This window comes from Apostichopus japonicus, chromosome 3, assembly GCF_037975245.1.
Source record: "Apostichopus japonicus isolate 1M-3 chromosome 3, ASM3797524v1, whole genome shotgun sequence".
NCBI classification, from domain to species: domain Eukaryota; kingdom Metazoa; phylum Echinodermata; class Holothuroidea; order Aspidochirotida; family Stichopodidae; genus Apostichopus; species Apostichopus japonicus.
In genome coordinates, this window is record NC_092563.1 from 9167676 (window position 1) to 9193420 (window position 25745).

At 37.7% G+C, this 25745-nt stretch overlaps 1 protein-coding gene across 3 annotated transcripts; it reads left to right on the plus strand.

Annotated features, from left to right (window-relative positions):
- Positions 1-5903: 5903 nt before the first annotated feature.
- On the plus strand, positions 5904-24158 carry LOC139962331 (uncharacterized). Of its 3 annotated transcripts, none has more exons than XM_071962303.1 (7): positions 5904-7730; positions 8826-8883; positions 9807-10195; positions 11371-11455; positions 13347-13436; positions 14323-14670; positions 15692-24158. In XM_071962303.1, exons 1-7 carry the CDS (start codon positions 7707-7709, stop codon positions 21607-21609), a joined length of 6912 nt encoding a protein of 2303 aa, XP_071818404.1. In that variant the 5' UTR covers positions 5904-7706; the 3' UTR covers positions 21610-24158. The 3 variants fall into 3 exon arrangements, with proteins under 3 accessions (XP_071818404.1, XP_071818405.1, XP_071818406.1); XM_071962304.1 differs by having other exon boundaries at positions 8826-8853; positions 15692-24157; XM_071962305.1 differs by having other exon boundaries at positions 5908-7730; positions 9807-9934; positions 15692-24156.
- Positions 24159-25745: the final 1587 nt, after the last annotated feature.

Consider the following 25745-nt stretch of genomic DNA (forward strand, 5'->3'; position numbering starts at 1 on the left):
CCTTCTGAACATAAATGTCAATAGGTTGACCCCGTGTGACCTTTATGTGCGAAGTTATATGGGGTCAAAGTTTTTCGGTCGCAGTTAGGATGGTTGCACAGACTTGTCGTTTTGTTTTTTGGAATCAGGAGATTAAACTACATCTGAAACCAAGGTCAAAAGGTCAAAGGTCACATTAGAAAAAATGTGCTTATTGTGGGAGGAAACGAGCAATAAAGAAAATGCTTGGTTTTGATGCTAGATTTGGATACCAAAGGTACCTTCCGATCAAAAATGTTAATGGGTTGACACCCGTGTGACCTTCGTGTGCGAAGTTATACGAGGTCAAAGTTAATTTTCAGACATTTAATGCAATAACTCCCAGTTCCAAGGTGTGACGTGGTTGATATTTTTGGACAAGTTGCAAATGGTATAGGGGAATATTTTCAAACTTAACGGTCATGTGATCCGAGGTCACCAAAGGTCAATTAATGTTAAAAAACTAGTATTTTGGGAGGAGAAAATGGGCAAAGAAAAAATGTTTGAATTTGTCTAGTTTGATGCTCTATTTAGGTCTCACCGATCAAAAATGTCAATAAGTTGACACAAGGTGACCTTTGTGTGTTAAGTTATATGAGGTCAAAGTTAATTTTCAGACATTTAGTGTAATAACTCCCAGTGCCAAGGTATTACACGGTTGATATTTTGGGACAAGTTGCAAATGGTATAGGGGAATATTTTCAAACTTAACGGTCATGTGATCCGAGGTCACCAAAGGTCAATTAATGATAAAAAACTAGTATTTTTGCGATAACTTGAGAACAAATTGTCCGTTAGAGTTGGGAGTTGCTTCAATGTAATCCAATTGTCGACCCGCATCTGGGTGACCCTTGACCTCAATTTGACCTCTGGTGACCTCTGGTGACCTTTTTGTGTTTTGTGGATTTTTACAGTTTCGATGCTATTTTCAGATGTTAAAGGTACCTTCTGATCGTAAATGTCAATGGGTTGACCCCTGTGTGACCTTTGTGTGCGAAGTTATACGAGGTCAAAGTTAATTTTCAGACATTTAATGCAATAACTCCCAGTTCCAAGGTGTGACACGGTTGATATTTTTGGAGTAGTTGCAAATGGTATAGGGTAATATTTTCAAACTTAACGGTCATGTGATCCAAGGTCACCAAAGGTCAATTAATGATAAAAAACTAGTATTTTTGTGATAACTTGAGAACGAATTGTCAGTTAGGGTTGGGAGTTGCTTCTACGTAATCCAATTGTCGACCCACATCTGGGTGACCCTTGACCTCAATTTGACCTCTAGTGACCTTTTTGTGTTTTGTGGATTTTTACAGTTTTGATGCTATTTTCAGATGTTAAAGGTACCTTCTGATCATAAATGTCAATAGGTTGACCCCTTGATGAGCTTTGTGTGTGAAGTTATAAGAGGTCAAAGTTAATTTTCAGACATTTAATGCAACAACTCCCAGTTCCAAGGTGTGACATGGTTGATATTTTTGGACAAGTTGCAAATGGTATAGGGGAATATTTTCAAACTTAACGGTCATGAGATCCGAGGTCACCAAAGGTCAATTAATGTCAAAAAACTAGTATTTTGGGGGTAGAAAATGGGCAAAGAAAAAAATGTTTGAATTTTTATAGTTTGGTGCTCTAATTTAGGTCTCATCAATCAAAAATGTCAATAAGTTGACCCAAGGTGACCTTTGTATGTTAAGTTATATGAGGTCAAAGTTAATTTTCAGAAATTTAGTGTAATAACTCCCAGTGCCAAGGTGTTACACAGTTGATATTTTGAGGCAAGTTGCAAATGGTATAGGGGAATATTTTCAAACTAAACGGTCATTTGATCCGAGGTCACCAAAGGTCAATTAATGATAAAAAAACTAGTATTTTTGCGATAACTTGAGAAAAAATTGTCCGTTAGGGTTGGGAGTTGCTTCAATGTAATCCAATTGTTGACCCGCATCTGGGTGACCCTTGACCTCAATTTGATCTCTGGTGACCTTTTTAGTGTTTTGTGGATTTTTACAGTTTCGATGCTATTTTCAGATGTTAAAGGTAACTTCTGATCATAAATGTCAATAGGTTGACCCCCGTGTGACCTTCTTGTGCGAAGTTATATGAGGTCAAAGTTAATTTTCAGACATTTAATGCAATAACTCCCAGTTCCAAGGTGTGACGTGGTTGATATTTTTGGAGTAGTTGCAAATGGTATAGGGGAATATTTTCCAACATAACGGTTATGTGATACAAGGTCACCAAAGGTCAATTAATGATAAAAAAACTAGTATTTTTGCGATAACTTGAGAACAAATTGTCCGTTAGAGTTGGGAGTTGCTTCAATGAAATCCAATTGTCGACCCGCATCTGGGTGACCCTTGACCTCAATTTGACCTCTGGTGACCTTTTCGTGTTTTGTGGATTTTTTACAGTTTCGATGCTATTTTCAGATGTTAAAGACGTGTACCTTCTGATCATAAATGTCAATAGGTTGACCCCTGTGTGACCTTCGTGTGCGAAGTTATATGAGGTCAAAGTTAATTTTCAGACATTTAATGCAATAACTCCCAGTTCCCAGGTGTGACAAGGTTGATTTTTTTGGACAAGTTGCAAATGGTATAGGGGAATATTTTCAAACTTAACGGTCATGTGATCCAAGGTCACCAAAGGTCAGCTAATGTTAAAAAAGTAGTATTTTGGGGGAGAAAATGGGCAAAGAAAATTTTTTTGAATTTTTACAGTCATGCTCCCTTTAGGTCTCACCGATCAAAAATGTCAATTGGTTGACCTCCGGGTGACCTTTGTGTGTGAAGTTACATACAAGTTCAAAGTTAATTTTTTGACATTTAATGCAATTAAATCTCAATGCCAAGGTGTGACATGGTTGATATTTTGGAACAAGTTGTGAATGGGGTGGTGGAACATTTTGAAACTTAAAGGTCATGTCATCTGAGGTCACCATTGTTATCATATCTGTTGACACGCTTGTAGGTCTCTTATATTTCTTACATTTTTGACGCCATATTTAGATCTCAAAAAGTGCCTTTTGATCAAAAATCTGATCACATTTTGTGATCACAAAAGTGTTGGCTATAGTGTTGGTTACTTTATGGGAACATGTAGGACCACAATTACTTGGACTATTTCAGCCCAATCTTGCTTGATAATATTATGTGTATTGTCATTTACCCCAAGCAAGGAACCACGGTGCCCTTGGGCTCTTGTTATGAATTCGTTTGAAAACTTTCGGGATAGTTCAGTGTGCTTAACTTTCTGTTAATGTTAATGTTAAAACGTTTTTAAAAACATAATGATGAATGAAATAACTTTTCATAGCCTTTTTAATGAACGCATTGAACGCAGGATATATGGTTGCGTATATGGTTGCGTTAATAACTACTTCATTTGTGGTGGGGTGGAACGGGATGTACATTCCATGCAACCCCCTTCCCCGAATTCTCCATTTCCCCGGAACCTAACCTACTTGCTGAACACTTTCATTTGTGACATTGTACGCATGGAATTATAGGCACGAACGTACGATCAGTAGGCCTACATAAAAGCAACCTACTGACATTTGTCCTGGTTTTTTAGTGTGCATTACTGTAATATTATCTTAATATACTTTTCTTTTTAAGTACTTAGAACATGATTCGTGTAAATAAAGAATACTAGTTAAGAAAACACAAAGTCTAACAAAGGGACCTGGATGATCTTCTTTGGCAGTTTAATTTGAAAGGACAGGTTTGTAGTTTCGATCGTATAAGTTTTCGTTCTGTCTTCACAGCAACTGGCTTAGGTCGATATGGTCAGGAGGGGGAACTGTGGTGCAGTTACTGCTGGGAAGTCCTCATATGCCAAGTGGACCCATATGGGTGTTCATGTGCAGATGGATACATGGGCCAAGGCTGTCATAATGGTAGGTTCAATTAACACGTCACTTTGTTATTATGAAACCATGTTATTTTTCATTTGTTTTTCTTCATGGGCTGGGTGCTGAATTAAAAAAATAAGAGTAGCCTAATATTACGGAGAGCCAAACGTTCCATAAATGTCGAAAAAGAAAGTGAAATGTCCAAGTTAATATACATATATATGTCCAATTCGAAATCAACATGTTACAATTCCATATATACATGTCGAAACAAAATAACAATATGTCATTACGTTTATCAATATGTCAAATTCAACATCAGCATGTCGAAAACTTGTAACAGCATGCCACTACTTGGCATTTATGCCTCTATGGAAGACCATATAACATATGTGCGTCTGTCTGCTCAGTACCATCTCTACAACATCGGAAGAATACGAAAATACCTCACCACAGAAGCCACAGAGCAGTTAATCCATGCTTTCATAACATCTAAACTGGATTAATGCAATGCACTTTTCTGTAGACTACCAGTTAAACAAATAAAACGACTGCAAAGGCTCCAAAACACAGCAGTAAGGATTGTTACACTAACGAGAACATCAAGTCATATTACCCCAGTATTGCATGATCTTCATTGGCTGCCGGTATCTCAGCGGATTAGGTTTAAAGTCCTTCTTGTGTTCAAGTGCCAGAACAACATGGTACTTCCATATCTGAAGATCTCATCCGCCCTTATTAGCCAACAAGAGCCCTACGGTCTGCTGGTCAGAGTCGTCTGGAGGTACCGATCACAAAAAAAAAACCGGCCATGGGAAAAGAGATTTTTGCGTGGCTGGGCCACGCCTCTGGAATGAGCTGCCAGCTGAACTCAGAACTGTTTTTAGTCTTACGACATTCAAGTCAAAGCTGGAAACCTTTCTTTTTAGACAGAATTACTGCAATTTTTAAACTGTTTATTAAATTCTGTTCATGTGCAATACTCCAACAAACTCAAACGTGCATGTTTTTTTTTCATACTCATTTATATTGTATTTTATTCTGCATTTTTACTACATATTTTGTGTCATATATATTTTTATTTGCTGTTACATAGCGTTTTAGAGCACTTTCATGGATTTAACGCTTTACAAGATGAATTATTATGTTATTATTATACTACATTGATCATGTCAACATTGCTTGCTAGATACAATATTGACGTCATACTATAATGTTGGCACATCGGTGAGCGCCATCGTTTCATGAATACCAAAACTGTATATATATGTCGAAATTTATATGAGAATGTCCAAAACTTGTGTCAGCATGTTGAGACAAGGAAATAAAATATTCAAGCCGTAGAGATCACGTTGATGCCTTAGTGCAATTTTTGGGCCCTATGTCTATATTCACATGATTAATTCCTGTGTGGGCAATTGAGCCTTTGAGGTTGCTGCATGTGCCCCGTTACAGTTAAAAAATGAAGTCGTAGATGGTATTTTGGAAACCGCAATGTCCAATAGGGCCAACACCTCTAAAAGAATTATCCTGCTTTTTGTTAACATTAATGGAACGTTTGGCTCTCCGTACAATATGGCAATGCCATTTTGTTCTTTTCTTCCAAGTCTTTTCAGAATGCGAACTAGGAACGTTTGGAGCGAATTGTGAGGTTGAATGTCATTGTGTAGATAACAGCCTCTGTGACTTCATGACCGGATCTTGTGACAGTTCTGGAGGATGCCAGACTAATTGGGCTGGACATACTTGTCAAATTTTCACGGCGGGTTCTACATCATCAAAAGACAGTCGACTGGGAAAACTGATTAGACTGATGATATACAAAGAAATTAGTTCTAAACATCTGACAGTTCTCATGTAATTCCTACAACGCGTGTTCGAGATATTTATTTTGAAGTTGTTATACAGTTTGTACTATATGTGAACTCGGAGCAAACAGGTGTGACGTCATAGTTGCACATTAAGAGTATAATCACGAAATGTTAAAAAGAAATTGCTTTTTTTTTTTTTTTTTTGATTATTGGATCGGGTTGTGAGCGGGTACGATTGTACATTACTCCAATTCAGAGCTTTTTAATGTAGCAATATATATGTATACCCATATTCTTATGGCGTATTGTATTCATACGCGGTTGATCGTATTTTGAAGTAGGAATATGGATGTACATTTCACTGAAAAAAATAACAACATTTGCCAATGTGCAATAACAACATCACATCTGTTTGCTCCGAGTTCACTTATGTAAGTACTAAACGCATTAAACTTCTACTGTTGTTTTTGTCGCAACCATACACTCAAGCTTACACACCAATTAATTACTTAGCTACATGCAGCAGTAAACAAATTTGAATTTGAATTCGTTAAAATAGTTTGTTAAACACTAGAAACTTTGATGCTGAGTCCTAAAGTTGATTTTATTCGGTGGCACTAAAAGCCATCTCCTACAAGTGTTTGTAGTTTCGACCCAGATCATTATCTTAGTATATAAACTCAATATTTAGTATCTTTAAATGCTTTAACTTTTTATATGCACCGGAATGCAATCAAACTAACCAACATATCCTTTAAAACGCAATATAAAGAAAGGGTAAAGTTGCCACTGCTACATTGGTCACCGCTATCATTTCGTCCCGTCTGGTTTATGTAAATAGCCTGCTGTGTGGACTCCCCAACTCTACAACTCGCAAGCTGGAAATTGTTCAAGAAAATGCTGCTCGTATAGTTTATAAGAAAAGGAAAAGAGACCATGTCACACCACTATCGGAATCACTGAATTGGCTACCAATAGATTTTCGAGTGAAGTTTAAGCTAACCTACTCACCTACAAAGCTCTGCACGGTCATACTACCTGTCTTGTCTCCTTACACTGTACAAACCTAGCAGAACCATACGGTCGTCATCACAGGATTTGCTCAATGAGAAGAGAACAAGACGAAGACCGGCGACAGAGCGATTTAATCTTTGTGCATTTTACTATATTACTACTAACTTAGTTCCAGTTTTCATTGAGTACAATGACAGTGTTGACATTGGTGGCGCCAAGGAGGCATTGGGCTCATTTATCACCCGTCATCCGCCACACTACATTCAGGTGCGGTTAAAAAGAACTGGCTCACTTTGTCGTCTAAATTTCCTATATTTGGGCAATATATAAAGCCAACAAAATGCTTCACATTTCGGAGGCTTGGCCACATGGGCCCGCATAGGCTTTGAAATACATTCCAACTGAATTGTAATCTCTGGATGTATGTCTCTGCTTTAGTTATCATAGCTATAAGAGAAATGTCTGAAAGCACTGCAGCTTCCGCGCTTGGAAAACCTTTCACAGAAATGAAGTTCATCGTTCAGATAAGTGCTTTGGTAATTTAAAGTAAGTTGTTATGAGATAACAATATTAATATCGAACAAGGTCTAAAAGCATTTGTACTTACTCAACCATCACGGCCTCTTCACGGTGATAAAAGATTATTTTTAAAGTCAGTGGCTATGGGAGAACAATATTAATATCGACCAATATCTAACATCATCTGTACTTACCCAAACATCACGGCGATAACAGATTATTTGTAATATTAGATATCTTAGGACCTTGCATGCGAACAGCCAGTATATTGACCTATCACTACCGTTTACTTGGGAGTATCTTGTTTGCCTATATCTGTCCATTCTTGATTCAGAAAGGTGCAGTTTGTGCGATAAATATAGCCTGCTGTAACAGCGACACAAGCTTGGTATGTCATGTTGTGTGTTAGTATATGAAACAATTCACAGGACCCGTTGTTGCGGTATAATGTAAAGCAACACATTTCAACTACATCTGATCAACGTCAAGCAATGGGGGGCGCAGCAAGTAAAGAGGTAAGCTTTGGGATCACATTGTACTTTAAAGACGTCATGATTGATTGACTGTGTTTAAAAAAAGTTATGAATCGAGTCGATAAATTTCAGGAGTAAAATGAGAAAATAAAGTGTCTCGAATCTATGATTCGAGTCAGAGCGTTAACACTGGCAGTGATCCGATTCGACCTGCAATGAAGTGGTTGACTTGTTAAAACTTTGTTGTTTGAAACTAGATACGGGAGAGAACTTGGATTCTGTTATAGACAGATTGACTATAATATCAATACATATTCATATGAAGGCAAATTTCTAGACAACTGAACTGGAACTAACATGATCATTAGCAAATGGAATCCACTCGCATGATCATGTCGCTCAATGTTTGTAATTAATCACATGCTTAATCTAAAGGGTGAGAATCCAGAATGTTCAGGGTGATCGCTAAGTAGTTAATTTAATTCGTATATTGAACAGTACGGGAGATTCTCACAGTAGTTCCTACCAGAGGACATCTTCGATCTATTTGTGCATTTTGTTACACGCCTTTCTAATAGTCACGTTACAGAAATTAAGCAGTTTGGTTTCGCCCAAATTGATGAAGATTAGGCTACGTGCATGCCCTGCGAGAAACCACTTTTCATCTCCTGTTCATGGTTGATGAGTGTTGTTACCTAGTCAGCCTCTCCTGCTGCTGATGTCATACATAAGCTTAAAGTACTGTAACGATCATGTGGTACTTTCCAATGTGGATCTATACTTACCTGTTAACAATAAAATGTCTTCAGTGTTTAGCTCTACCTTTGGATATCGTATTTATTTTTTGTTGTTGTTTTTTGGAGAGAAACGGGTGGTGGTCGGAGCAGAATTTAACTCCTTTTAAACTCCACTAAATTTAAACTAAAGGGAGACCGTTTAAGCTTTATGATGAACTATTAAACTAAGCGGGTGCGAAAGATATCCATGGAAGTACTAGCAATGGGTATGACTAAAACATTCTGCCCACATGAAACGCGAAACGAGGCTACGTTGCCGATTGACCATAAGTGGCTGTCATCACTAAACGTGGGTGGAATGGCTCATTGATTGATGGTTTATGTGTTCAATTTTTTTCAGATTAAACCATCCTTAGGCAGGAGCCATGGTAAGTATGGATGGATGGATGGATATGTAGGTAGGTAGATAAAGGTTATACATGTATCTTGCATTTCATCTGTAAAATATAAATTTTTTCGAAGAAACAATAATAGTAAGTATGGAGGGGACTCAATGCATAGGCCCTATGTTTAATTTTATCCCAAGACATAATATCTGCAATTGATCTATTGTGATGTTCACTTGATTGTTTAATGTTACAATTTACTATTCCTGTTATCTATCACATTATCAATTGTATTTTTGGTCATGGTAAACTGCGAACGGTGGTACATGTTCCGATCCATGTGCTGGAGAATGAACAGAATTTTGAAAACTCGAAAACTAACCTCTATTTTTGGGAAGCATTACAAAAACTGAAAATCCCTTCCACTCTATACGACGTTGTGCTCTTTTAACATGCTTCCGTATATTCGACATGACATAAAAAGTACCTGTTTTCTAAACCTGATAGGGTAATACTATCGATTCCCTTTTTGCGGCTTTCTATAGGAGTTCGTTTGGTATAACGCGGTGGGTAAATTAGGGACAGGAAGAAAAAGAAAAGGTTTGGGTGGACGTAAATTGGATATAATTAAACTGTTTTTGACAAATGTCCTTGTACATCGAATTACATTCATTGTCGTTCATGCCTGAGGTTTCTCCGAAATATATATTCCTTTAAAAGAGCAACATTTGGATAAATATCTTTGTAAAGTTGCTATATTGACATACAATCTTTGCAATAATTTTTTATTACTTTGTAAAGAGACCGACAACGACAAAAAACGCTCAGCCTATTTGCAATACTGACAAATTGAGACATGTTTAGCACTGTAACTGTTTAATAATAATATATAGCAGAGACTGGCACAGGATTAAAGTTATTCAAAACTAGGTTAATTAATATCTTGGGTGGTAGACCATCTTTAACAATGTTTGCATTTGATATGTTTGTTTCAGATTCAAAGAGTACCAAAAAGGCACTAACGCATCAAATAAACACATTAAAAGACAAAGTGCAGGAACTCTCTCACAAACTAACTGAATCAGACTATGAAAAACAACAGCTCACTGGAAGACCAAATGAGGTGAGACAACGATTCAATGATAAACTAGCAATATCAGAAGGTGAAAAGCATCAAAATATTGGAAGACTTAAATTTGCAGAGGAAGAGAGACGTCTCAGTGATAAAGTTACAGAATCAGAAGATAAGAGACAACACTTTATAGGACGTTTGAATACAACAGAGGAGGAAAGGCAACCATTTAAAGATACATTGAATACAACTGAGAACAAGCTGAAGACACTGAAGGATGAGACGGAAGAATTACTTCAGCAGCAGAAAGAGGTTAAACTCCACATAGCATGTGATTATATATATCCGATGACCGAGTTACTGTACCTGACTTGGTTCATGAGAAAATTAGTCATTATGAACAAGATTACCATTCTGCCTAATCTAGTAGTGTAAAGTGACTTTGTTATTTATCATTTGTAACACAACATGTATTTTCAGCAATTAGGGAATGTTTATGATGTCCAACAGTAGAGATGAAATGATGAACATATTAAGGGCTCTTTGTCTCAAGAATTGTATACAAGCATGATATTTGTTTATATGATGAAAATTAATTCTATATGTATGAATAGAGGTTAGGCCTAGTAACATATGTATGAATAGAGGTTAAAGGTTATTTGATGTTCAGAGAGGTCAATCGACACATGTTTTATGCACAGGTGAAATGCTTTAATCCCTTTATTTCAAAGAACAGAACTTTCAGAGATTATTCATTTCATAGTGGAATGCTATTTTAAAGAGGACAGCATACTGCATTGTTCTATTTGTTACTAAACAGGAATTCTTCATGTGCTGCGGCACACTATGTAGTAGATTAAAGCATAGCATGGGACTTATTGAACATTAAAACAATGTATAAGTAATTAATTTAATTGATAAAAATGAACGTCTGTCCTGCAATGTGATAGGTCTACATTCCTCCTTGTAGAACAGTAGTTCCACCGTTCATAGAAGTTCCTTTTGAAGGTTAGGTCTGCAATTTCAGCGCTAAATTATTGTGAACATGTAGTTTTCTCTGAGCCAGGAAGTAATTTGCCAATAGTCATACCTCAAGTAAAGGTCAAAAGGTTATCATTTCAGCCTGCTTCAAAATAAGTATGAAGACATTTGTCAAGTTGAATAATGTGTTAGCTTCAGACACAGAGTACTTCAATGTTCGCATAGACTTTAATTTGTGGCAAGTAGTTAAAGGTGTTACAAGGTGACAAAATAATCTTGAGCTTTACCGAAAAAGTTCAATGAGTTTAAAACAAAAATTAAAACTCATACTACATTTGATTACAAGTAGTGAGTGTGAGGAAATTCAGCTATGCTGAAATCAGTTGCTTCTATTAGCTAAAAGCTTAATTGATGTAACTTGACAGGTGACGGAAAGGAAACTGAGGTACTTTTTTAATGTGTCAGTACACCATATAAGATAACTTTCCTGTGTTGTTTGTTTGCAGACTTCCTCCACCTCTGTTACGGAGGAAGACACCCTACTTGGAGAATGTGAAACTCTAGACAAATCACATCAATCAACTTTGGCAGGTAGGATCACAATGAAAAGATAATTGCTACTGATCCTTGTAAATTTGTAATAATGTTTCCTTACGTAAGTCTGATGATCACTAAATAGTCCTACCTGCAGATCTTCAAAGCTACCAGGGGAGATGTAAGAAGAGGGGAAGGGGGGCGGCGGGGGGGGGGATTGGTAACTTGAGTCAATTTAAGTAGTGTAGGATGGATTTCTTTACCTTATATGCATATTTATGTCAGTTCAGAGCAAGAGTCCCATGTGAAATCATTTGGAGGTCAAACTCATAGAGATCCCCTCCTAATGTCCAACACATTACTGAACTTCTGTGAGACTGGATATTCGGCAAGAAAGAAAACTGAATGTTCTTACGCTTTTTTTGTAGTGTATGCATATCATGGATGCAGCTCAGGCTTTAAGTTGTTTTCATGAACTCACCGACCAAAGACAATCAACTAACATGCACATACTTCAAAAAAGTGGGGAAGGGGCTTTGTGGTAATTATACCATATATTATATCATAGCGGACCAAATTTGCAAGGACATACGGTGCATGCCGTGCAGCACGGTATATATACGAACCGATAAAATGTACATCAACTTTCCCATTTGCGCGCGCGCGGCGCAGTGTTGATATTTGGTTTTACAAAATCTGATTGGACAATAAGTCAATCCTTACAACACTGACCGACCTTTATTTGCACCACGTGACTTGATTCGATCGGTTTGATTGGATAAATTCTGTAAATCTAAAACACGATTGCCTCAAGTTTAAGACCCTTAAGACCGCTTAGATTTCAGTCCATTTTCAATCAATAGATTGTAAAGTACTGTCAACTCTTAGATACGACTGACTTTGTCAATCTTATGAAGTAAGAGAGTATGTGATATGGAACATCACGTATAGGTTGTGCAATTGTGGTCATGAACCGCAGCACCTGACACAAACGTGACCAACTGGCATTCAGGAAAACGCAACATGTTGGGTGCCGGACCGACTGAAGCCGACGCGACTTAAAACTGATTAATATCTTGATACTAAGGACCGGCGGCACCGCACACTGTCCCCGCCCATTATAGTATATTCGTATAGGGCTACCGTAGGGTCAATACAAGTTCAGTGACAATGTGAGAAGTAAAATTCATGGTGGTTTGTAAGGTATCTGATTAGTTGTATTGCCTCAGTTTGCTTGTGTCACATGCAGCGACATCCCATGCCAGAGTACTTGAGTAATTAAAGCGCTGTGAATTTTTTTTATTACACTGCTTTATTACCGTACATACCATATTCAACACCAGAGGAGTCCACGTGTTTTTCATGATGTTTTGTTTTGTTTGTGTTTAAACACAGTTATTATTCCAACACGTTTCTCGATTTTTTGTTATTCGTGGGGGTATTTGTTTTGGTCACGGACCTCCAGATTTGAACAGTTAGGTCTCAACACTGTTACAATACTTAATACTTTCCACGGATAACTTGTCTAGGATACCATTAAGCTAGGGTATACATTTATGTCATTCAGATTAAGTTGTACCATATTCCCAAACAATTGGATATCCCTCAATCTAAAAAGATAATTTTGTGATTTCAAATGTTTCGTTTACCCTGAATAGCGGTATCGACAATTTTATTCAATACAGACATACAATTTAATCATTCTTAGAATCTTGTTTTCAGTTACACGGTCTTTAATCCTTAAATGGTTAAGTTAGTTGCAACTAGATTGTGGCAATTTGAACGCAAATGGCTCCTTTCAAACTTAATTCTGTCACGTAATATTTGAACAGATTTCGTGCCAATATAAGTATTCATCACAATGATTTGTTTATGTAAACTTATCTAAGTATGCGCATAACTTAACATTTAACGATTATTTCCCCTCTGTATACGTCCTTCCATTTAGAAAATGCAACGCCAGGACTAACGTCGACCAATGAAGAAAGCAACTCTGTCGATTTTCAATCCTTACCTGCCATTTCGCTGTGTGCCAACGGTATTAAACGACTATCACAACCTATTAACATAAAACTTGTAGCTTAAACAATGCGATTCTCAGTTTATCCCACTCTTATATATAGTAGACATAATCATGCATATTTTGAGTCATACAGATCATCTAATGAGTTCAAACCCTTGTTATAACCTCCATCGGCTGTCACTCTGACCATGCAAACAGCGTCACCCTAGTTAGTACGTCGTACGAATTATGTCAGACATTTTTATATCTTAATAGCTTATGACTGCTGTCACGAACATAAATTAGGCAAGGGCGTATCATGTATGGAAGCTATTTTCATGTTCATGAATAAATGTATTCACGTATTTCAGCATTAAAGTATTTAATTCTGAACATTGCATCATACTAAGGACGTGCTTTCTCCCTACATTTCACCTCATGCAGAAAGTGCATATATGTATATATATATATATATATATATATATATATATATATATATATATATATATATATATATGTAAATATAAATATATATATATATAAACATTTATATATACTAATGACTCGTATAACCCTCTTCTTTGATTATATGTGAAAGTGAAGATAATTTCAGGTAAACGTATGTCAAATTATGCAAACCTGGCGCGATGAATTAAAAGGCATGATTTTTGGATCAACTTCATACTTTCATACTTTCAGCAAATTTAGTGGTCAAAGACTGGCCTAAAGACTGAACTAATTGAAGCCAAAATAACTTGACAAGCTACAATGAATTTCATTCGTGATATGTAGGTCCACATAAGTGTACGTTTCCCGCTGGTATACACTAGACAAAACTTGAAAATTAACTGCTTAATTGTTGTAGAATAATGAATGAAAAATAAAAACACTAAACGTATTGGCTTTCTGTTTTTCCATCAAGGATTTGAAATGAAGGACGTTTGTAAATCTGGGAAATTCAAGATCAAACCGTTTCGTTTGATGGTACATGGATTAGAGAAGTGCTTAGATAATGGTGCCGTTACTGAACTTGCTCAACTGACAGAACAAGATCCTGACTTTGTGCTGAAAGTTGATGATTTACGAAAGCCGTTCCACCATCTTATGGCCAACTGGGAGAAGGAAGGTATTGTCAAAGAGGATGATGTAGATACATTGGTGGAACTACTGAACGTGTTGGAGGCATATGAAGCATTGGATCTAGTAATGGAGTACCAGGCATCGTTCGGCGATGAATTGACAGAAAACAGAGTTTCTTCTAAACCACAAGGTCAGTTTGCAGGATAGTGATACATGATTGAGTCTACCCGAATGTTTAGTCCTCTACCCAACAATGGTTGCGTGATGTACGTCAAGTGAACATGCTAGAAACGATGTTGAGTTCTACTAGATCGATAAAATTTAAGTCCATCTAAGTAGAAAGTAACAACAATTGACTTTTCCCCAATAGTAAGGCAATTTTAAAATTTAAATACAAACTGCTCTGAAGATGATTTGATAGAACCCAGAGCAATATAATATCAAAGTGAATAAATCGAAGGATTTAAAAATTTTTGAAAGACAAACCTTTAAAACTGTACCTCAGTAAGGTATACATTTAAAAACACATACCCACAATCATCTATGAAACCAAAATAATTTGAAGGGTCCTTAATGATAGTTTGAACATATCCAAATGGCGGATTTATTATAAGTGAGAAGCTTACGAAAACAAGGAATTAGTTTAACCGCCTTCCGATGCCACAACCTATTGTTGCTGAATTCCTGAAAATTCTAACTAATTTTTGTACTTTATGTAAATCAAAACGTTACAACCCATGTTAAAGTTTCAGTATCAACTGTTCAGCTGATATATACTACACCCCTCTCATGAAAATTAATTTGGAAACATCTGAGTTATTTTTTATTCGTTGTTTAAAGCATTTAATAGAACCATTTATCCCACAACTGTTAGTAGCAAGAAAGCAGTTTACAATGTGGTTTAGAAAAATCACATGTAGCTTTTATGCTTTTAAAGAGTTTTATATACAGTGCATATGAACACTTGATGCACCTGATATTGCACAACGATGTACAACGCCATTTCTTACCAGACAAATCAGATGATCGAGTCAATGGATGTATATTATACTGATGACCGTGTAGTACCACACCAGCGAAATGTTTCCTTTCAATGATATAGCCTACTATGTTTGGTTGGAGACATGAGTGGTAGTTATTGATGATCTGGATTTCGTCTTTGTGTATATATTTTATGAAATATTGTGTATTTTGTTTTGTTTTTCTAACAGATATCAAACCTTCTGTTCAGTGTTCTAGTCCAAGAAAAGCTGCCACAAACATCCCATCACAGGAACAGGAACAACATAGAACATCATCCGCAAGACCACGGGAGACATTCCAGAACCCTACAAGAATCAACCATCGAGGCAAGAAACCAACTCACACAAAAGAACAGGTGTTATCTGTTCTTCAATCGCTTGGCATTGATCTAGATTGTGGTAAACAGTTAAACGTTCTTAGTAGCATGACCCTGGAAAGCATTCATCTTTGTGAAGACACCGTATCCCCTGAATGTCTTGTTACGGCATTTTTAAGTCGTTTGATGTCATACGATTATCGTTCATTGCGACTCTTTAAGGAACATGAAGAGATCAACATGATTCTGTCAGTGGCCCCATATGCAAATAATAACTCTTATTCGTCTGATTCTACGAACACAGCTAGACTGAGTTGCAGAGATATTGTGTCTGCCATTATTATACATTGCGATCCTTTCCTTAGGCAAGAGGTTTTGTCGAAAATGTCTGCTTGCCAGCTGGCTGTTCCAGTGATTCTTCCACAATCAACTACGTCTGACCCTTTGTTTCTTTTATGGGGACTTCAGAAAATATCGAAAGCATGGAAGGACCCGTCAACTTCCCTTGTGAATGAAGTTAATGTTACACAATTTCCCTTTCCGATTGTAGCTGCAGTGCGTTTCGGTAATCCTGGCTTCTCAAAGTCGAATACCTTGAACAAACTGATAGGTTCTGTTCAAGGTAACGACGAACACCCGTATTTCTGCAGCCAAGAACAGGACATCGCTCCTTCCATTTTATCCAGAGGGACAGTAGAGGCGGTTTGGTACCTTCCAAGTGATCGTAAAAGTCGTAAATATACCATTGAGAAAGCAGTTTGCTTCCTAAACCTCCGCGGAGATGCAGTAGAGTCCTCATCCCAGTTTGATTTTCTATGTACTTTTGCATCGATCACTTTAGTGTTTGTCAACAGAAGAGATGTACAAAGGATGTTGGTCCAACTTAACGCCATTACCCGGAAGAGCCAAGTACTGCTGATTTTGTCCTCCAATGGGACATTAGTTCCAAGATGGAAAGAAGATGAGTATGTGGTAAACTCTATCAGGGCAATAGGAGTAGGTGTCATAGACACGTCACAACTTTCACAGATCGATGTTTGTGAAAAAATCTGCGATCAGATAAAGGGATTGCTCAATGAGGTAAAAACGCCCCCAGTCAACCTTCACAATACAGAATCATATTGTGCAAACAACGGTTTTGTAGTTGATATATCGTTCCAAGATTGTTCAAAGGCAAAACAGGCCGCCCTAAACATATTACAATCATGCAGAGATGACCCAAAAGGGTACAAACCGAAAGCACTTCCTTTGCAGGTAAAATGGCAAAAATGGTCGCAACTTGACAAAGACCGAAGTTGGAAAGGTGCACAAGGTAACGTAGAAAAAGAGCTTGCTATGTTGCACAAAGCTAAGAATGCAGTGAGACAACAACAGCGTGACATTGGTATGTCTAACGAGATGCGTTTACTGTATGAAGAACTTTTGAGTTCCTCTTCGGATTACAAACAGTTTTTGGTATTTTTGCTTCAACACATTTTAAATGAGGTCTCTATTGAAAACTTACGTCCAGTTCTAGGTGAGATGAAGGCCACTAGAGATGAACTACGAGAAACCGCTGCAAAGGTCACAAATGTTCAAAGAAGACTAAATGTTTCTTCCATTCCTGCGCAGGAGAAAAGAGCTTTGCAGGATGATGTTAGAAAATGGAAGTCCAAAGAGTCTGAGTTGCAGCAAAGTCTATTGGAGAAGACTAAGACATTTGACGCATCTTCTTTAGGTTTCGAACATTTCGTGAGGGAATTCGGCCAAATATATGAGTGCTTCCATAACACTGAAAAAAGGAATCAACAAAACATAAGAAAGATATTTGATGTAAAACTAATACCGCAAATGGCTGCTGAAATGCTACTCAGTGGCCACCCATTAGAAATTTTTGATGGCGATGCGTGTCATGTACCCATCAAGTGGGTAAAAGGAATCTTAGCAGCGGTTCGCGGAATTATTGGTGACGCATCTGTTTATGTAATTTCAGTTATCGGCATACAAAGCAGTGGTAAGTCTACCCTTCTCAATAGCATGTTTGGAGTTCGATTTGCTGTAAGCGCTGGAAGATGCACTCGGGGAGTGTTTATGCAGTTGTTACCAATAGCTGATTCCCTAAAGGAAGAAATTGGCCGTGACTATATTGTTGTTATAGATACGGAGGGCTTGAAAGCACCTGAGAAAGCTGTTACGGAACGCAAAAGTGAAGACAATGAGCTAGCGACCTTTGCTTTATGTCTCTCCGATATGACTCTGATCAACATTGGAGGGCAGACTGTTGGAGAAGACCTGTCTAACATTCTTCAGATATCTGCACATGCATTCATAAGGATGAAGGAGGTTCATCTAAGGTCATCTTGCTACCTCCTACAGCAATTTGTGGCTGACGTAACCGCCCAATACCGAAATCAGAGCAGCACCCAAAGCATACTTCAGAAACTTGATCAAGCTGTTATCACCGCCGCAACAGAAGAAAGGAAAGAGGATCAATACAGACAGTTCTCAGACTGTTTCAACATTGTCAACATTGACAACAAAGAGGATAATGTGCAGTACATTCCCAGCCTATGGAGGGGATCAATGTCGTCCCCCAATCACGACTACAGCGAGACGGTGCTGAAACTGAAGTCCGCTCTTTTAAGAGAAGTGAAGGACAGCACTAGACCACAAAAGCTCTCAGACTTTGAGGAAAGAATTAGCAGCGTTTGGAATGCAGTGAAACAGGAAGACTTTGTATTCAACTTCCGGAACACGACCGAAATCTCACAATACAACACATTTTCCCAAATGTTTAAGAGACTACAGTTACGTCTTAATCGGGAAATGATGAAGTGGGAACTTGAAGCGAAGCAACAAATTCGAAATTCAACTGTCGAGAATATTGAAGGACGGAAAGGAACTTTACTATTAGAACTTGAACATAAAATGACTGAAGAAATGAGCGAAATACGAGCTACCATTGGCGAAACATTGCAAGAACGAGAATTTGAGAGTGTTCGACACCATTCCACTTTTTTTTACCGTGATTTAGATCTTTTCGAAAAGAACATTCTAGACACGGTGAAGAAAATGATACAGTTCGAATCCGATATCATCGGCAACGCCACAGTGAAAGAAAACCAAATTCTACCAAAGCTTAAGGCGGATTTGCGGAGACAAATTCTTCCGGTTGCAGAAAAGCTGCAAAACGAATTCCTGCAAAGTTACAGTGGTAAGTCTAAAGAAGAAATATATGAGCAAACAGAAGAGCTCGTGAAGACAACATTTGAAGAAGAGTGGTCCAAATGTATGAGGAATATCGAGCTTGTCCATCCGACAAAAAGTGAAGAGCGAATTCGGCAAGACATTGAAGCTGACATTTATAGATGTGTCCAGGAGTGTCTGCAACGTAGTAGTCATAGTATGGCAATGAAAGATTTATTGAATACACACAGCCTTCAAGGACTTTGTGAAATGACCCCACCTATGAAATCTGAAAGAGATGCAGAGGAAGCATTTCGACTAATAGGACCATGCGATAGAGAAATGACGAAGTTAGTAGCTGTCTTGCTTGAATCTGTTGAAACGGCATGTGGCAAAAAAGATTTTCAGTTTTCTGAAGAATTCTTGGACAAGGTCAGAAGGTCACTGGCGAGCATCGTTTCAAAGCATTGCCCAGGATGTAGAGATAAAACAGCTTTGATAGTTATCCTGTCTTGTAACATTGTGAAATCTGCAAATGTCACACACAAGCAAAACATTTTGAAAAAGATCATTCAGAAACGGGAATTATTGAACAAATTAAAACAATTTGACGTATGTACGGAGTGGAAAATAAAAGAACAGTTAACTGCGTGTCTCAAAAGTGAAAAATTGAACTGCGCTTCGAAAGGCACTTTGAAGAGATTGACTAATTGGGTAATAACAGACATGTTTGGCTGGGGATCAGACAACAGTGACGAAAATTTCTTGAACAAAGTTCGTGTTAATCTTCATGAAATCACGTCAAGAGTAGACGGAAAGAAGTGGTATTCGTACGAAGCAACACGGGATTTCGTTACAATGGTTAGTGAACTATTGAAAACATTGTGTTCGACGGATAAAAAAAAACGTGAGCATCTCCAGTGCGAAGCGTGTGGTTTTTACATTCAAGAAGCCGTTCGCTCTGAGATGGATGCTCTAGCTGATCGCGTATCTTGGAATGAAGTGCAAGCATATATGGACATTTTCTCTGTAGACATCATCGATCAAATGACAAAACTGGTTGCTACTGTCAAGGATCTTGTGCCTGTTGAAGTGGTTGAAATGTTAGTTGGCCTGTCAGAAGAAAACATTCAGAAGTTTGCCAATATGGTACCTACGGGGGACACACGACACACACTTGATAAGTGCTTCATGATGGAACTACCAATGCTAGAGAGGCAAGACGTCCATATTGTATTATCTATCGTGGCAGAAGCACGTCAGACGTTTCTTGCGAAGATCAAAAGCAATGGGTCGTTCAATTCCACGATAATGAGGGATATGATTACTTCAATTGACCAGGAGTTGAGCGCACGTAGAGAATTGGGCCAACAAGAACAAATCGTTGCTATTGCATACTTGTGCTCTTGGGCCTTCCCTATATGTGTTGATGTTCAAACTACATTTGAACGTGAAAACAGTGTAACGACGTTACTAGAAAAGGAAAAACACCCTTTGTATCAAGACTTCAAGACGTTATGTGACGGTACATGCAAGGATCATATGGCGGCTAAATCGTTTAGCTCTATCATCGAGGAATCTCTGAAGCAATGTCTACAGAATCGAATCTGCACAGCAATGTTTGAGCGATTGAGTAAAGCTGGCGATGAAATATTCTGCAGCAGACCTCGTTTCTTAAAAGCCGTTTTAGAGAACCTCTGCGAAGAAGAAGATTTTGAAAATTATATTGATTTTCTTAGGCGACACTCAACATTCCTGCAAACATGGACTTTATCTTTTATTGCCAAAGAATGCTGTGTAGAAACAGAGAATTTTATTCGAATCAAAGATATTGCAATGCACGAAATTGGTGAAATACTGAGAGAGACGGGAGAATCACTGGATGCAACATTGCGTTCTTTGCGAGCAGAAAGTGAAGGCGACATTTCCTTTGAAAAGTGGGTTGAGACCTTTACCGAGTATTTTGAGACATCAGTAAAGTCATCTTTGAACGAAGAAGATATATCTGAAATGAACATGTACACAGTTATAGCCGACTATGACGTGTTTGGTGCAGAATGTAAAAATCTTGTTCAGAATACTATGCAACCGAAACTGTTGCAACATGCGGAACTTCCAGATACTAGCTGCATCGAAAATATCAAGGAATGGTTTGAAGGCCTTCCCAAACAATTGCATATTGTTCTAGCTCACGCGATGCAGGGATGTGGAACCCAGTGTCCGTTTTGTAAGACGCTTTGTGACGACACCGTTAAAGAACACAAAGTGCATTTTTCTAATCTACATTTTCCAATTGGTGTTGGTGGTTGGCGAGATCGTTATAGTACACAGCTCGTATGTGATACTTGTACTGCAAACGTCGCATCAAGCAGAATGTATTACACATGTCACTGTCTAGGACGAACGTGTGCACATAGTCCAAAACCATACAAGGAATACAGAATTGATTATCCGGAGTGGGATATCAAACCAATCTCGAATTATGAAGCAACCCTTTACTGGAAGTGGGTGCTTTCGCGGTTTAACGACGACTTTGCAAGGTACTACAATTGCAAAAGGGCTTCCATTCCATGGGGAACAGTTACAAAGGAAGAGGCCCTATCAAGCATAAGAAATGATACTTGAATTCGATAGACGTTCGGGCATAGGTTATATGCGTGGCATGGTTAAATATATATTTTCGGGTTTAACTAATAACAATGGGAGGGATCGACCCAGTAGAGGGAGGATATGTGTGTAGGCATATATGTGCGTGTGTAGGAGGAGTTGGGGTGGGTGCAATCGTTGCATAACAGTCGTGGCTTTTTGTAGAACCGATTGAGATTACAGGAAGAAGTAAAATATGTTCAAAAAAAAATAATGTATTTCAACATCTAGTCGAAAATCAAAGGTCCCTGAGTTTATTTTAATTAACTACTTAGGTTAATTATTTTTTACACTATTGACTCTGGGCAAACATGGATGGGATAATAACAACATTATTCTTACCAAGACTATTTCCGTGAATGGTATGAATAATTTCTGACTGTAATCGGAATCACCATTGTACTAAAAATCGATTATTTTCTTTTTAAGAACGTTTACGTTAACATTTCAATTGTTTGTGCAAGATATTATCCCTTAAAAGTTATCGATGTTATCGGTTTCCAAATTCAAAACCACATTTGTAAGTCATTACAAATTTCTACAACGTGGAATGGTACTTTATCACACGACTCCATTACAGTTTATCAGACACGCATCCAAACTTAGTTTAAGGACTGTCTTTGTTTAATAACTTATACTGCAGCAGTATATTTTAAAATCTTTACGACATTTATTTCGTAACAAGCTTGTTTTGATTTCATATTAAACTTTTCGCTATTGAGTTTATGTCTGGGTTTCGATGGGACCTACTTAATAGTTAATATCAAGGAAATCACTTTCGAGCAAGGGATGTTGAATTATATTAAGAAGACATAATTAAATACATCTCTTTCACAATGTTTTCGTCGTTATAGCATATATGGGAACAAAAGTCACCATAATTTAATATATAACGTAATTTACTTAATTCAATAACTTGCACAGATAGCACTAGCTTGCTTTCGTATGAAATATTGACACTGTTTGGTCACTTGATGGTTGATACGCCAAGGAAAGTAACTTTTGCCGTCATGTTTACCTGTGATTTGCGTGTGAATGTGACACATTAGGTTGTAGATATGTTGTCCCATTCAAGAATCTCTTCCAGGTGGCAAGTTTGACACATGTCTAACATATTTAGGTGAAAGGTTATCTGTTGTTAATTAAAAATAAGTAATTTCATTGACAAAATAAATTCAAGGGAATGGTTGATATGGCTTATTGAGGTTTCATTTATATAGGCCTATCTATGTAATCTTTATGGTTATCTGGTGTAATACGTGATTTTGCAAGTAGACAAATCCCTTCCAAAGTACGTTAATTTTATTACCAACTCTACAGTTTGTTTAACGGAATACCATTTCTTCATGTTTATGTAAGGGAAAAGATTTATGTATACTTGCTGTATTTCTCATAAATAGGTAAACCGGTTGCGGCAGAAAAAAAACTATTAAGGACTTCAATGTAATGTTTGATATCTACCCGACGATTCGTAAAGCTGGGTTAGGTTTGGTAAGCCGGGTTTTGTTCTTCTTCATATAACAGTGTTACATAGTTAGACTGGACTTAGTTGGTATGATTAAATAGCCATAATGTGTGGGAAAAAACTTGCAACGTATTTTATTACATCTTTGGCTGTCTTGGAATGTACGTTTGTATGGTTCTAAGTATGGTGGAAACATTGTGAGTAACAATGTTGTATTGAAGGGCAAAGATGGGGAAGTAGCTTGAAGTTCAGTACCATCAAGATTGTCTGTACTTCACCCTACAGTCTCTTCAAAGTTTGTCATTTCTTTGTAGTGTTTTAGTGATAAGGATAACGAAAATAAGTGTATATATAAACGCATCACCTGTTAGCCTAGAAAATTATTTCTCTCTCTTTCAGTCTTTCCAGCACACTAGACCAGATTCAAAGCTACCACTTTAATACACATTTAACATAAAACGCCTTTGCTATGCTTCGGATCACACTTCATTTAATTCAGGACGTGCGGTAGATCGTAGAATAATGTATTTTGTTTAGCATAAACTGTTTCAATTGATTTACAAGTATGCCAAATCGTATATGACGTAGTCACCGTTAGACGTGTAAACAAAACAATCATGTTAGGTTATCCATTAATAAATGAGGTAAAAGGTAAAAGGATCTCTGTTTGTGTTATTTTTCATGGAAGAATCTAAACTCCCGAAATTAACTTTAATAGAAAATGTTTAGGTGGTGGATATATCAGGTACTTTAGAAGGAAGATGAGAACGCTTTTGTAATTCAGACTGTGGGTTAAGAAGATGCAAGATATCGGAGAATAGAATAACAAACTGGCGAATTTCTCAGAAGAGGAAGTCGGGGAGACAATAAAGTATTGGTGGATACTGGAATAACTTCCTAATCAACGGTGCATACGAGAAACATCAGTTACAAATCAGATATACACAGGCGCGTAGCCAGGAATTTGCCAAGGGAGGGGCGAAACTGTAGATTCGGCATTGCAAACTATCTAAGCGTAGCGCCACCATGAGTTGGCGCGAAGCGTACAAGAACACTTTGGATGAAAATGCCTCTTAGATCGCTGGAAATGGCACTTCCCAGGCCTTGTAAGTTGCATCTTAGCATTTTCTCTTTTGAAAACACTAGCGATATCATAAAAACATTAAAAATTTTTTTTTTAAATATGCTCAAGGGGGGGGGGGGCGGCTGCCGCCCCCCCCCCTTGGCTACGCGCCTGGATATACACGCCCACGAAGTTTGTTAATAGTTTGCCTACCGAGAACTTTCCTTTAAGCAAAATTAAGTGCAATTGAATAGTGCAATTGAATCGGGTCTTATCCTTCCTTTAGTGAGCGTCTGTCGGGCCATCGGAGCATCCTAAGTAGTAGCCGGCTCTTAGAAAGCGAATCTGAAGTCAGCCCAACAAAGTGTTTGCGTGTCTGTGGTTGAGTTTGAGTGTATTTGTATGTGTAACCAGTGTGGTTTACTGGTTAGAATTTTTCTTTTTTTGTTCTTATCATAGTCCGTCTCTCTATTCATATTATTCTTTCTTACTTCTAACTTTCTAACTTTTTAACGCGTTTCATGTAAGTTTCTTCCATCAACTCTTGTAGCTTGGTTAACTGACATCAAATAATTGGCCTGCAGTGTTTGCATCGTCCACCTGTCACGCGGTTTCTCTGATGGGGTGCGGTGTGGTGTGTCGGTTTTAGTTTTTTCTTATAAAACAGATATCAGGCTGGAGTTTGTCTTCCTTTAAAACGATGTAATTTATCACTTAATTTCCGGGAGAGTGGGGAAGAATGTAATTATGAGCTTTTCATAATCATGTTAGTAGACACCTCCCCGTAGTCTTGTATCCTTTTGGTTTTCGTGAGGCTACGTTTCTAAATTTTATTTGTGCACTGATTGGTGTCACTGGTGACGTATCACTGTACAGAGTGTGGACGAAATGAAATTAAGGCATAGATGACGGGAAAATAAGTAAATTATGGGATAGGAGGTCTTGACGTGTAAGCACGACATGGAAAGACGGGGGAAGAGGACTCAAGACTTGAGGTAGAGACTTCCGGTATATAGAGTTGAGAGAGTGTCGGAGAGATAGAGGAAGGCGAGGTAGTAGTGCTTTAGGAATAACAAATGACCTTGAGTTATATTATGATCATATTTGATCTCTATAGAGTAAGGCAAATATGTCACCAAAACAGAACTAGTATTGTTCGATCCAGGTGACAAATGCCTACAGTGGAATTACGACCTTACTTACAGGTTTCGAAACTCTGGACATACAATCAGCGTCCATAGCCTAGTGGTTAGGGTGTCAGCATATAAAGCGGGAGGCCCGGGTTCGAATCCCGATGGAGGCTGGAAGATTTATCACTGTCTGGATTTCTCAACTCATTTCGTTTTCAATTATTTATATTCATTTGCCTTTGTCTTTTACCTCCATTTCATTTACAAAAAGTCTGTGCAATCTCTTCCGAGATCCGGCTTTAGGAATCACAAATTACTTCGAGTTGGTTAGAATTCCTTTTCGAATTCCTTTTCGAATTCTTTTTCCAAATCGGGATTATCTACGAATAATCCAAGTTTTCTCTTGAAAGTCCTGATTTTTCAACCGATAATCCAATTTTATCGTCGATATTCCAGT